The sequence below is a fragment of the Salvelinus namaycush genome, chromosome 30, assembly GCF_016432855.1.
Source record: "Salvelinus namaycush isolate Seneca chromosome 30, SaNama_1.0, whole genome shotgun sequence".
Lineage (NCBI taxonomy): Eukaryota > Metazoa > Chordata > Actinopteri > Salmoniformes > Salmonidae > Salvelinus > Salvelinus namaycush.
The window spans coordinates 22,245,101-22,259,266 of record NC_052336.1 but is presented as its reverse complement, the minus strand read 5'-3'; the positions used below and the strand labels follow the sequence as shown (position 1 = coordinate 22,259,266).

At 43.2% G+C, this 14,166-nt stretch overlaps 1 protein-coding gene across 1 annotated transcript; it reads left to right on the top strand.

The window, feature by feature from the left end:
- The first annotated feature begins 200 nt into the window (after positions 1-200).
- Positions 201-11,484, top strand: LOC120025058 (adhesion G-protein coupled receptor G5-like). The gene is made up of 13 exons (XM_038969495.1): positions 201-267; positions 397-843; positions 994-1,045; positions 5,090-5,204; positions 5,290-5,412; positions 5,677-5,805; positions 6,463-6,505; positions 6,944-7,050; positions 7,175-7,290; positions 7,547-7,806; positions 7,929-8,028; positions 8,148-8,428; positions 10,514-11,484. Exons 1-13 carry the CDS (start codon positions 201-203, stop codon positions 10,630-10,632), a joined length of 1,959 nt encoding a protein of 652 aa, XP_038825423.1. The 3' UTR covers positions 10,633-11,484.
- The last annotated feature ends 2,682 nt before the right edge of the window (positions 11,485-14,166 follow it).

Sequence of the window (14,166 nt, the reverse complement as noted above, 5' to 3'; positions counted from 1 at the left end):
GACAGGGTAAATAATTAGAGAATCGCCCCTGGAAGGAATGGTACAGATATGTGTTTGAAAGACTGACTGCAATCACCCTGGGACAGATCTATCCTGCTTTTCACAGAACACTAATTAAAGTTGAGCAGTATTCATGTTTTACAAATGTGTTGTTCTTCTTGCCGTTCTATAGAGGTCAAAGGTGAAACCATACAGTAACAATGGAGCCCAACCAGGGGTTTGGAGGGACCCTGTGGATGATCTTTCTCTTTGCCCTCTTTGCATCAGGTAAGTGAACATTTTATTTGTAATGTCCTACAAATAAAGCAAAATACTGTATGAACTGAGAGGGATTCTGTTTCTTAAAAAGTTTAAAAGTAAAACATAAATAATTCTCAAAAACTATTGTCCAAACAGGATCAGGGGAAAACGACAGGGACTTCAAAATGTGTGGAACCTGGCGCCATGGCAACGGGCTCTTAACTCTGGCTCACGATTTGAAAAGGGGCTGTGGCACCATCACCATCTCAGCCAATGAGAGCTCCCTGTCCATCCGAGGTGAGATAACGGCCCAATGTGAGAACTCCTCTGTCATCAAGCTGGATCCGAGCCCAGAGGCAAGAGAGAGACCCTTCTGTGTGTACTGGGAGCCCCTTCTGGACCAGCTCTGGGTAGAGGTGAAAGGACAGAACCACACTCTGTGCTGGCCGTCTGGTCTACAGGGGAACTGCTGCACTGACCTGTCCCAAGGCGAAAACAAAGGGATTTCGACGTACGGGATACTCAACGCGACACAACGGGATGATATCATAAGTTACAAAACACACCCAGCCTATGAGTTCTTTGGCGAAATTATCAACTGCAGTAAGCAAGCCTTTAGGTTGTCAGTTAAATTGTCTGATGAGGAAATCAACTTTAATAATGTATTGTTCATCTAAGTACATTTTGGGTGTGTTATACAGTCTTGAAAATATAAATACTACACTGTTTCTGAATGGATTCTTTGCCTTTCAGAAAACGAGTTTTGTGATGAGGCGAGTCAGGGATCTGGTGATAAGGTGAACATGTAAGTTTTACCTCTTTGTTTTGAATTACACCCCTCCATGTCACATCTCAAACTCCTTTATCCTCTATGGCTATGCCTATCCTCCTGAGTTGACTAACCAGCATGGCAAGATGTGGTTGTAAACATGCTCGGGCAGTAGTGAAGTATGATGTCATCTATTATGAGTGAGCTGCAGAGCTTAGGACCACAAACAGAAAATTGAGCTCATTGTGATTAGTGGGTGGTGGCTGGTTTGTACACAAAACGTCCATCTATTGTACAGCAGTTTCTATATCACTATCACATGCCCAAAAGCAATGTACAGTCGTGGCCAAAAGTTTTGAGAATGACACAGATATTAATTTCCACAAAGTTTGCTGCTTCAGTGTCTTTAGATATTTTTGTCAGATGTTACTATTGAATACTGAAGTATAATTACAAGCATTTCAGTGTCAAAGGCTTTCATTGACAATTACATGAAGTTGATGCAAAGAGTCAATATTTGCAGTGTTGACCCTTCTTTTTCAAGACCTCTGCAATCCGCCCTGGCATGCTGTCAATTAACTTCAGGGCCACATCCTGACTGATGACAGCCCATTCTTGCATAATCAATGCTTGGAGTTTGTCAGAATTTGTGGGTTTTTGTTTGTCCACCCGCCTCTTGAGGATTGACCACAAGTTCTCAATGGGATTAAGGTCTGGGGAGTTTCCTGGCCATGGACCCAAAATATCGATGTTTTGTTCCCCGAGCCACTTAGTTATCACTTTTGCTTGATGGCAAGGTTCTCCATCATGCGGGAAAAGGCATTGTTCATCACCAAACTGTTCCTGGATGGTTGGGAGAGGTTGCTCTCGGAGGATGTGTTGGTACCATTCTTTATTCATGGCTGTGTTCTTAGGCAAAATTGTGAGTGAGCCCACTCCCTTGGCTGAGAAGCAACCCCACACATGAATGGTCTCAGGATGCTTTACTGTTGGCATGACACAGAACTGATGGTAGTGCTAACCTTGTCTTCTCCGGACAAGTTTTTTTCCAGATGCTCCAAAGAATCGGAAAGGGGATTCATCAGAGAAAATTACTATACCCCAATCCTCAGCAGTCCAACCCCTGTACCTTTTGCAGAATATCAGTCTGTCCCTGATGTTTTTCCTGGAGAGAAGTGGCTTCTTTGCTGCCCTTCTTGACACCAGACCATACTCCAAAAGTCTTCGCCTCACTGTGCATGCAGATGCACTCACACCTGCCTGCTGCCATTCCTGAGCAAGCTCTGTACTGGTGGTGCCCCGATCCCGCAGCTGAATCAACTTTAGGAGACGGTCGTGGCGCTTGCTGGACTTTCTTGGGCGCCTTGAAGCTTTCTTCATAACAATTGAACCGCTCTCCTTGAAGTTCTTGATGATCCGATAAATGGTTGATTTAGGTGCAATCTTACTGGCAGCAATATCCTTGCCTGTGAAGCCCTTTTTGTGCAAAGCAATGATGACGGCACGTGTTTCCTTGCAGGTTACCATGGATGACAGAGGAAGAACAATGATTCCAAGCACCACCCTCCTTTTGAAGCTTCCAGTCTGTTATTCGAACTCAATCAGCATGACAGAGTGATCGCCAGCCTTGTCCTCGTCAACACTCACACCTGTGTTAACGAGAGAATCACTGACATGATGTCAGCTGGTCCTTTTGTGGCTGGGCTGAAATGCAGTGGAAATGTTTTTTGGGGATTCAGTTCATTAGCATGGCAAAGAGGGACTTTGCAATTAATTGCAATTCATCTGATCACTCTTCATAACATTCTGGAGTATATGCAAACTTTTGGCCACGACTGTACACACAATAGCTGTAATGATGTGTGCTGAGAGTCAGGAAACAAGTTCAGGGAGTGAGTGTTTTAATAAATAAATGAAACTAACACGTAACACAAACAACGCACAGACATGACCCATGAACAGAAACAATAACGCCTGGGGAAGGAACCAAAAGGAGTGACATATATAGGGAAGGTAATCAGGGGGGTGATGGAGCCCAGGTGAGTCTGATGACACGAAGGTGCACGTGACGATGGTGGCAGGTGTGCACCATTATGAGCAGCCTGGTGACCTAGAGGCCGGAGAGGGAGCACACCTGACAGTACCCCCTCCCAGACGCACGTCTCCAGCCGCAGGACGCCGACCAAAATGACGATCCCGGATATCAGGAGCGGACCGGTCACCTCTGCTAAGGCGCAGGAAACCTGTCAATCCGGCTGAGACGCAGGAGCATGGTGACCTAGAGCTCCGGAGAGAGAGCATACGTGACGGTACCCCCTCCCTGGCGCGTTCGGGTCCAGCAGCAGGACGCCAACCAAAGGGACGATTCCGGGGATCAGGAGCGGACCGGTCACCCCTGCTGATCGCGGGAACCTGTCGCCGCCTGGGGTGCGGGAACCTGACAGACCGGCTGAGGCAGGGGAGCCTGGCGATCCGGCTGAGGCATGAGAGCCTGGCGATCCGGCTGAGGCATGAGAGCCTGTAGCGGCTCCCGGACCTGACGTCATTTACACTGACACAAAAAAAAGACTGCCTGATGCTTCCCTTAGGTGAGGCGTTATTCTGTAACGATGTGTGCTAAGAGTCGGGAAGCAAGGTCAGGGAGTGAGTGTTTTAATAAGTAAATGAAACCAACACGTATCACAAACAACGCACAGACATGACCTAGGAACAGACAGAATAACGCCTGGGGAAGGAACCAAAGGGAGAGGGAAGGTAATCAGGGAGGTGATGGAGTCCAAGTGAGTCTGATGACGCGCAGGTGCATGTAACGATGGTGACAGGTGAGCGCCATAACGAGCAGCCTGGTGACCTAGAGGTGACCTGACCGATGGTCACTCTGACAGAGCTCAAGAGTTCCTCTGTGGAGATGGGAGAACCTTCCAGAAGGACAACCATCTCTGCAGCACTCCACCAATCAGGCCTTTATGGTAGAGTGGCCAGACAGAAGCCACTCCTCAGTAAAAGGCACATGACAGCACGCTTGGAGTTTGCCAAAAGGCACCTAAATACTCTCAGAGAAACAAGATTCTCTGGTTTGATGAAACCAAGATTGAACTCTTTGACCTGAATGCTAAGCGTCAAGTCTTGAGGAAACCTGGCAGCATCCCTACAGTGAAGTGTGGTGGTGGCATCATGCTGTGGGGATGTTTTTCAGCGGCAAGGACTGGGAGACTAGTCAGGATCGAGGCAAAGATGAACGGAGCAAAGTACAGAGAGATCCTTGATGAAAACCTGCTCCAGAGAGCTCAGGACCCCAGACTGGGGTGAAGGTTAACCTTCCAACAGGACAAGGACCCTAAGCACACAGCCAAGACAACGCATGAGTGGCTTCGGGACAAGTCTCTGAATGTCCTTGAGTGGCCCAGCCAGAGCCCGGACTTGAACCCGATCAAACATCTCTGGAGAGACCTGAAAAAAGCTGTGCAGCAACACTCCCCATTCAACCTGACAGAGTTTGAGAGGATCTGCAGAGAAGACCGGCTGCGTGGTTAGAGCGTTGGACTAGTAACCGAAAGGTTGCAAGTTCGAATCCCTGAGCTGACAAGGTACAAATCTGTCGTTCTGCCCTTGAACAAGGCAGTTAACCCACTGGTCCTAGGCCGTCATTGAAAATAAGAATTTGTTCTTAATATGTTCTGACTAAAAGAATGGGAGAAACTCTGCAAATACACGTGTGCCAAGCTTGTAGCATCATACCCAAGAAGACTCAAGGCTGTAGTCTCTGCCAAAAGGTGCTTCAACAAAGTACTGAATAAAGGGTCTGAATACTTATGTAAATGTGATATTTCAGGGTTTTCTTTATTATAAATGAGCTACAATTTCTAAGCCTGTTTTTGCTTAGTCATTGTGGGGTGTTCTGGGTAGATTCATGAGGGCGGGGAAAAACTATTTAATCCATTTTAGAATAAGGCTGTAACGTAACATAATGTGGAAAAAGTCAAGGGGTCTGAATACTTTCCAAAGGCACTGTATGTAATGCATAGAAATGACCTGTATGAGATAGAGTGGGTTGTAAATACTGTCTGTATTGGTCTGTAGGATAGAGGAGACAGTGATGAGGTCCAAGGTGCTGGGGAACGTGGTGCTGCCCTGTGCCCTGAGCTCTGTGGTGGAGATGAAGGAAGGCTTTCAGGGCTACAACATCACTCTGCCTGTAAGACCATAAACGCACACACAGACACACAAACACGTAATGTTATATGATTATTATAACTAACTTGTGTGTTGGTGTTGTGCAGGCGCCTCAAGGAGTTCCTCCTCAAATGATTCCATCAGTTCACCTGCCTTCTTGTCTGAAACCTCCAGAAAAGAAAAAGGTCAAGGTTGTCTGCACCTACTTCAAAAACAGTATCTTATTCCAGGTAAGAGCCAATTGGGTTTTTCACTTGGCTGCTAACCTAGTCTATGTAAACTGTACATTACAGTTTACACTAAAACACCAAACCATTGGTAATGCTTCCTTATAGCAGGACCGGTTTTCCGGACATAATTTAAGCTAAGAATTAGACAATGAAGATTCTCCATTGAACATGCTTCTTAGTCCAAGACGAAGTTTAATCTGTGTCCGGGGAAACCGACCCGTATAGTATGAAGTGTAGTTGTGATTCTGGTTGTCGTGTTCACAGGGGAGTTCTAAGGCAGACCAGAATGACATCAGGATTCTAGAAGATGTGGTGGGAATCACTGTGGAGAATGAGATCATCACCAACCTTCCAGAGCCAATCAGGATTGGTTTCCATCATTCTGCAATACCAGTAAGTGTGTGCGTGCTTGCCTGAATGCATCTGTGTGTCTTAGTTGACTTGAAGCACGCCATTTCCTTCCCTTGATGTATTTTACTGTCTCAAACCCTCCGAGCACAAACCACTTCAAAAGCCCTTTCAGAAACAAAAGGAAACAATGTGAAAGATTTGTAGAAAAAGATGTCTGCTTCATCTCAGAAATAGTCACTCTAACAATTGTACTGTAGCAAGTAGCTTTTTATTCAATACTGTACATCACAGGGGTGTTGCCCCTGAGTACAGTAGATTTGTATCCTTAAACAGTTGTACAGTTAGAGTAAAGTTAACTTTCTGTTGTGTGGTTGTAGTGTTTAGTGTTTCTGTACTTTATCTCAGCATGGTCTTATTGTTATCACTTTTAGATATTTTGATTGATTCTGGTGTATCAGTTAAATTGAAAATGTTGTGTTCACATAATTGCACACTTGATCCTTTCTGGTCTGACTCAGTGTGTGAGTCGGTCAACAGTAGCACTTGTAAAATATGATTGAAGCTAATCTTGCATGCCAGACAGATATACAGTATTTGGTATGTGTTGTTGTTCAGTATCCAGGTCGCCATCTAGTGGTGAATTAAATATGTTAGTCCCTACTTGCCTCTTATCTCCCTTTTGTAACTTATCTTTTTCAGACAAGTCACTCAAGAACATGTGTTTCTTGGGACACAAAGAAAGGTTTGTAAAGAAGCCTGTTTAAACTTGGTTGCAATAATAGCGTACTTATTTATATTATTATTTGTATTGAATATAGAGGATGTTTATTCATGATTATAAACCGGGTCTTTTGAGCCCTGGATGCTGATTGGCTGAAAGCCGTGGTATATCAGATAATATACCACAGGTATGACGCAAAATTACTTGTTTACTGTTCTAATTATGTTGGTAACCAGTTTATAATAGCGATAAGGCACCTCAGGGGTTTGTGGTATATGGCCAATATAACACGGCTAAGGACTGTATCCAGGCACTTCTCGTTGCGTCGTGTGTAAGAACAGCCCTTACCTGTGGTATATTGGCCATATACCACACCACCTTGGGCCTTAACGCTTAATTATGCAGTGTTAGCATTTCCAGGTCTTGCTACGGCTATTGGTATTGGTTTAATTGTTGCAGATCCAGCAGAGGTCACATGGAAAAAGGAAGGTTGTGAGACCATACAGAAAGGTGTGGAGTACACAGAGTGCCACTGTAATCATCTCACATACTTTGCCATCCTAGTGGTGAGCTATAACCTCTATCTAGAATATTTACATGGGCAATCATTTGAATAAATAAATAAGAACTCATCTCAAGTAGATTGGTAATAGTAGTCCTAAACTTGGTTTTGTTTTCTATTCACCTCAGCAATTGGAACCAGGACCAGTCCGCCATCTGGTGGCTCTAACTGTCATTACATCAATGGGCTGTGCTGCCTCTACGTTGAGCTGTGTTGTCCTCATCTACTTCCTTAACACACAGAGGTACTTCTCCTCACATGCAATGATCTGTCTCCCTGCAGCCTGTCCTATGCATAATATCTCCTACCAGGCCTCAACATGTCACAATACTTCCTAATCATGTTGTGCAAATATCTGAGATCATGGGAAATCCTAAATGCTTGAAAAATATGAGTGATATTCGTTTCATAACCTCCCTCCCTCCCTCCATCCCCCATCCCCTTCCTCCCTCCCTCCATCTCTCTCACTAACTTTCTCTCCTCTTCTTGCACTGTGGCAGGAGAGCGAAGGACCAGTCCAATGCGGTCCATCGGGGTCTGGCCATGGCACTGTTCCTTCTTAGCCTCCTCTTCTTCCTGACAGGAACTGTGGCCAACGTGGGCGGTAACAAGGCATGCTGGGTTTTTGGAGCGGCTCTCCACTATGCTCTGCTCAGTTCCTTCTCCTGGATGTTTATTGAAGTGTTTCACACTTTTTGGTTGGTCTACATGGTGTTCAGCCCCTCCCCCAATCCTTATGTTTGGCACCTGGTTGGCTTTGGTGAGTGGAAACATACACAAAGAATTGGTTTATATTCCACTGCCCATTGGTAGATGAATACAATGGACTTGAATTCACCTTTAAACCATTGACTGTTACCATCATTTTGATCCTCTGTCCAGGTCTCCCAGCTGTTCCGGTCATTGTACTGCTTGCCATTGGAAAAGTCTATGGTGTGATAGAGGTTGTGTCCAGTGAAGATGTCAACAACCCCTACTTGATGTGAGTGCACTTTGGATCTACTGTACCTGTAAGATGAACAGTAGTTAAAGTTTTGACATTGACTGAGGTGATGAGTAAGTTAGCCCAGTGATTCATGCTTTTTCACCATGGTCTTCTAGGTGCTGGATGGATGTGTCTCCACGCTCTGTAGGCCTACTAGCCCATTACTTCATCAACCTGACCTTCCTGGCTGTAGTGGTCCTCTCTGGTCTGATCATGCTCTTCCTGGTCCTGAGAAATATCCAGAACCGAGACGAGTGGCGGAAGAACAAGGTGGCGTTCCTCAGTATCTGGGGTCTCAGCTGCCTGTTCGGGACCACGTGGGGCCTGGGATTCTTGGACTTTGGACAGCTCTCTGAGTTCATCCTCTTCCTTTTCTGCATCCTCAACTCCCTACAGGGTAGGTCCAAGGGGAGGAGACAGGTTCCTCTGTTGAGTCTATCAAAAGGTTAATATGGTCACATGACTAGAGGAGGCTGTCAGAGCCAACCGTCTATTGTGTTGCTTTGAAACAATGCCCTGTAAAAGTGTTCTGGTTCAACCGCATATCAGGAAAAACCTCCCTGCAACCGATTTACGGTTGTATTCACTAGCTATTAGCTACATGCTTAGATTAGAAGCTAGTGTATAGCTCTGTCTGCTAGAAGTTCACAAAAAAAGCTGCTCTTTATTGCTGGTGTGACCTTTTTAAAATACCTACACCACCAGTCAAAGGTTTTGGAACACCCACTCATTCAAAGGTTTTTCTTTATTTTGACTATTTTCTACATTGTAGAATAATAGTGAAGACATCAAAACTATGAAGTAACACATATGGAATCATGTAGTAACCAAAAGAAATGTTAAACAAATCAAAATATATTTTATATTAGATTCTTCAAACAGCCACCCTTTGCCTTGACAGCTTTGTACACTCTTCGCATTCTCTCAACCAACTTCACCTAGAATGCTTTTTCCAACAGTCTTGAAGGAGTTCCCACATGTGCTGAGCACTTGTCGGCTGCTTTTCCTTCACTTTGCGGTCCAACTCATCCCAAACCATCTCAATTTGGTTGAGGTCGGGATTGTGGAGGCCAGGTCATCTGATGCAGCACGCCATCACTCTCCTTCTTGGTCAAATAGCCTTTACACAGCCTGGAGGTGTGTTGGGTCATTGTCCTATTGAAAAACAAATGATAGTCCCACTAAGCCAAAACCAGTAGGGATGGCGTATCGCTGCAGAATGCTGTGGTAGCCATGCTGGTTAAGTATGCTTTTAATTCTAAATAAATCACAGACAGTGTCACCAACAAAGCACCCTCACACCATAACACCTCCTCCTCCATGCTTTACGGTGGGAAATACACATGCGGAGATCATCCGTTCACCCACACCGCGTCTCACAAAGACATGGCGGTTGGAACCAAAAATCTCCAATTTGGACTCCAACCCAAAGGACAAATTCCCACTGGTCTAATGTCCATTGCTCGTGTTTCTTGGCCCAAGCAAGTCTCATCTTCTTATTGGTGTCCTTTAGTAGTGGTTTCTTTGCAGCAATTTGAGCATGAAGGCCTGATTCAGGCAGTCTCCTCTGAACAGCTGATGTTGAGATGTGTCTGTTACTTGAACTTTGTGAAGCATTTATTTGGGCTGCAATTTCTGAGGCTGGTAACTCTAATGAACTTATCCTCTGCAGCAGAGGTAACTCTGGGTCTTCCATTCCTCATGAGGGCCAGTTTCATCATATCGCTTGATGGTTTATGCGACTGCACTTCAAAGTTCTGCACTTCAGACATTCAAAGTTCTTGAAATGTTCCTTATTGACTGACCTTCATGTCTTAAAGTAATGATGGACTGTCGTTTCTCTTTGCTTATTTGAGCTGTTCTTGCCATAATATGGACTTGGTCTTTTACCAAATAGGGCTATCATCTGTACACCCCCCCTACTGGGTCACAACACAATTGATTGGCTCAAACGCATTAACAAGGAAAGAAATTACACAAATTAACTTTTAAGAAGGCACACCTGTTAATTGAAATGCATTCCAGGTGACTACCTCATGAAGCTGGTTGAGAGAATGCCAAGAGTGTGCAAAGCTGTCATCAAGGCAAAGGGTGGCTATTTGAAGAATCTCAAATATATTTGGATTTGTTGAACATGTTTTTGGTTACTATATGATTCCATATGTGTTATTTCATAGTTTTGATGTCTTCACTATTATACAATGTAAAAAAAAAAAAAAAAAAAAAAAATAACTTGAATGAGAAGACTTTTGACCGGTAGTGTATATGGATTTCTTCCCATGTCATTTGTTTCACTACTGTTGATAATAAGTGACATTCATTAAGCATTTAGCTGTTACAGATAGCTTAGAATGATGTTGATTATAGGCTGTTTTGAATTCAGAATCTGGAATCTAATTCTGGAGCATAGATTCTAGCTTCTGTAATGTATTATTGGTCCATCACAGAACTAATCTGAAACATTGTGTGGTCTGTCCCATAGGTTTCTTCCTGATGCTCCGATTCTACATTCTTGATCGGATGCGGAAACAATCGAGGTCTAGTTTGGATGGTAGCACAGCATCTTCCACCAGGCAACACATGCTGCAGGAGAAGAGCTGAGCTGGGGTACATGGGATACCATTTTTTTGTAGGCTAAAGGAGGAGCAATGTACCTCTGTCACTCAGAACATTCCAACTCTGGGGTTGAGATTCAGAATATTGCACTATACAAGCCATTTCCATACACATATCTGAGTGACTGTAAAAAAAATACTGTCAAGATTAAAGCTTAAAGCTATAATTCACATAAGGTGAAACAGCGCCACTGGTCACTCCAGGCACATTTGTTATTCTTTTATTATGGGGCAGAGATGCATCCTGGTAAAAAAATGTCATAGTACTCTGCTGATCTATCGCATGTGCAATGAAAAAAATGTGTGTTCGTTATTTGAAGTAACGTCTTTGTTGTAATATTGCAAACGGATGTGGCAGTTTCACCCCTACAGATTTCAGCTATAAGCCCAGGGCGAACCTTGATAAGCTTGTTTTATTCTGTGTAAACTTATCATTTCATAGATATCTGTCATCGCTCATTTCAAACTTTTGAAGTAGCACTTTAGCTTCTTAGTCTTGTCATTTACCCATTCATCATGTTGTAGAATCACATATGTAGAAAACGTTCATACATAGTTTTCCAGAGAATGGTAGTTACTTTACTCAGAAAAGGACTCATAGAAGTGTCACTCAGGCCATCATCTGAAAGACAGCAGGCATTGTACAATGACATTTGGCTGAAGTTGGCAACTTGCTCTATTCTGTGACAAACACTGTATTTTCAGATCATAGTTACTGGACTATGTTTTGCACTTTATTGGACAGAGATTTATTTTTTAGAAAACATGACTGGTTGTGCCACTGCCATTATTGTGTGTATATATTTTGCAACTTTTGAAAACGTATTGTAATATTGTATTTGTGTGGCTGTAAATGTATATTGCTTCAATAAAAGTTTACTGTATAAGAAAAGAACACCAGGACCACCAGGCACAACTCCAAAAATATGTAATAATTGATCTTAACAATTCATAAGCGAAATACCTGCACTGTATACAACTACAATGTGTGTACAAAACATTAAACACCTACTCTTTCCATGACATAGACTGACCAGTTGAAGCCAGGTGAAAGCTATGATCCCTTATCCCTCATTAAATCCACTTCAAATCAATGTAGATGAAGGGGAGGAGACAGGTTAAAGAAGTATTTTTAAGCTTTGAGACATGGATTGTGAATGGGCAAGACAAAAGACTTAAGTGCCTTTGAACATGGTATGGTAGTAGGTGCCAAGCGCACCGGTTTGAGTGTGTTAAGTACTGCAATGCTGCTGGGTTTTTCGCACTCAACAGTTTCCTGTGTGTATCAATGATGGTCCACCACCCACAGAACATCCAGCCAACTTGACACAACGGTGGGAAGCATTGGAGTCAACATGGGCCAACATCCCTGTGGAACATTTTCGACGCCTTGTAGCCCGTGCCCCGACAAATTGAGGCTGTTCTGAGGGCCAAAGGGGGTGCAACTCAATATTAGGAAGGTGTTCTAATATTTGGTACACTCAGTGTATGACGCTGTAGCTCTGGTTTACAGTAAATTGCAGAGGTTCGAAAGGAAAACAGAGTGTTTCATGATTGCAGGATGATTACAGTGACTGTGTGGAAACTTGCACAACAGGGTTTTTACGTGGCCCACACACTGGGTTACTTCAGAGTGACAGGGAGCAGGGTAAATGCACTGTAAAAACACATGATGGAAAGAGTGGGGGAGAATGAGGAAGTAAACCATCAAACTGATACTTATGTCTCTTTTAGGCTGTCAATGAGATGTCCATTCTTAAGAAGAGGATTGACTATATTTAGCATACATTAGAATTTACTGTTACCAGACTTAGATACAGCAAACCGATTGTGTCCACACTATCTCCCTGAGCTTTTAATGCCCAAAGGCAGGTGTGAGTAAAACATAGTGTTTAATAAGACACAGTCTTTTCATACCCACAAACAATTCAACCTACTCATTATGCACTCATACATTGTAGCCTATTGTTAAATAGCGTAACGCTCTAACCACATCTTAAAGTAAATGGAAACAGGAATAAAGATAGACACATAGGCCATGCTCTTCTCTATTTCTGTTTTATACCTCCATCACCTGTGTCTACCTCATCAGTCTCAACAAATATCACTTCCTCTGTCTGAGTCATCAAGGCCAGTCATAAAATCATCACATGGACAAAATGATGATCCAGGTCAGATACAGTACCAGTCAAAAGTTGACACTCCTACTCATTCAAGGGTTTTTCTTCATTTTTACTATTTTCTACATTGTAGAATAATAGTGAAGATATCAAAACTATGAAATAACACATATGGAATCATGTAGTAACCAAAAAAAGTGTTAAACAAATAAAAATACATTTTATATTTAACCTCCTTCAAAGTAGCTGTCACGTTCCTGACCGGTTTTCTGTTATTTTGTATGTGTTTGACGGTCAGGGCGTGAGTTTGGGTGGGTAGTCTATGTTATGTGTTTCTATGTTGGTTAAAGGGTGACCTGATATGGCTCTCAATTAGAGGCAGGTGGTTTTCATTTCCTCTGATTGAGAGCCATATTAAGGTAGGTGTTTTCACATTGATTGTTGTGGGTGGTTGTCTCCTGTGTTAGTGTCTGTCTCCTGTGTTAGTGTCTGTCTATGTTGCACCATACGGGACTGTTTCGGTTTGTTTGTTCATTTTGTTCGTTCGGTTTTTATGTAGTCATTTCCCTGTTCGTGCGTTCTTCGTGTTACATGTAAGTTCTTACGTCCAGGTTTGTCTACATCGTTTATTGTTTTGTTAGTTAGTCAAGTATAGTTTGTTTTCGTCTTGTTTAAATAAATATCATGTCATATCACAACGCTGCGCCTTGGTCGAATCACTACTCCTCCTCTTCGTATGAAGAGGAGGAGGAACACCGTTACAGTAGCCACCCTTTGCCTTGATGAACTCTGAACCAACTTCACCTGGAATGCTTTTTCAACAATCTTGAAGGAGTTCCCACATATGCTGAGCACTTGTTGGTTGCTTTTCCTTCACTCTGCAGTCCAACTCATCCCAAACCATCTCAATTGGGTTGAGGTCAGGTGATTGTGGAGGCCATGTCATCTGATGCAGCACTCCATCACTCTCGTTCTTGGTCATATAGCCCTTACAAAGCATGGAGGTGTGTTGGGTTATTAGATAATTTTTTTGTGAGTGTTGTGTTAGATGGTATGCTATTTGTATATTTTATTTAAAAAAAAATTCAAGCAAAGTATAAGGGAGTTGTACTCCAGTCTAGTAGGTGGCGGTAATGCAACATTTATTGGATACAAACTACCGTTAAACCTCATGGAAGAAGAAGGAGATTGGCTAGGCGGCAGCTCGCGTGCCACTGATCGCGGGTTTGAGAATGAGCCAATCCAGAGAGAAATAGCAATGGCGTCTTTTTGTAGGCACTAACTCCGCCATGGTTCATTGGACAAAGTCTAAGTGGAAATTGATGCCGTTTTTGTAGGATTTTGTGATGTACGCCGAAAATAAGGTGAGGTTGACAAGTTTAGGAGATCTTATACGTTTT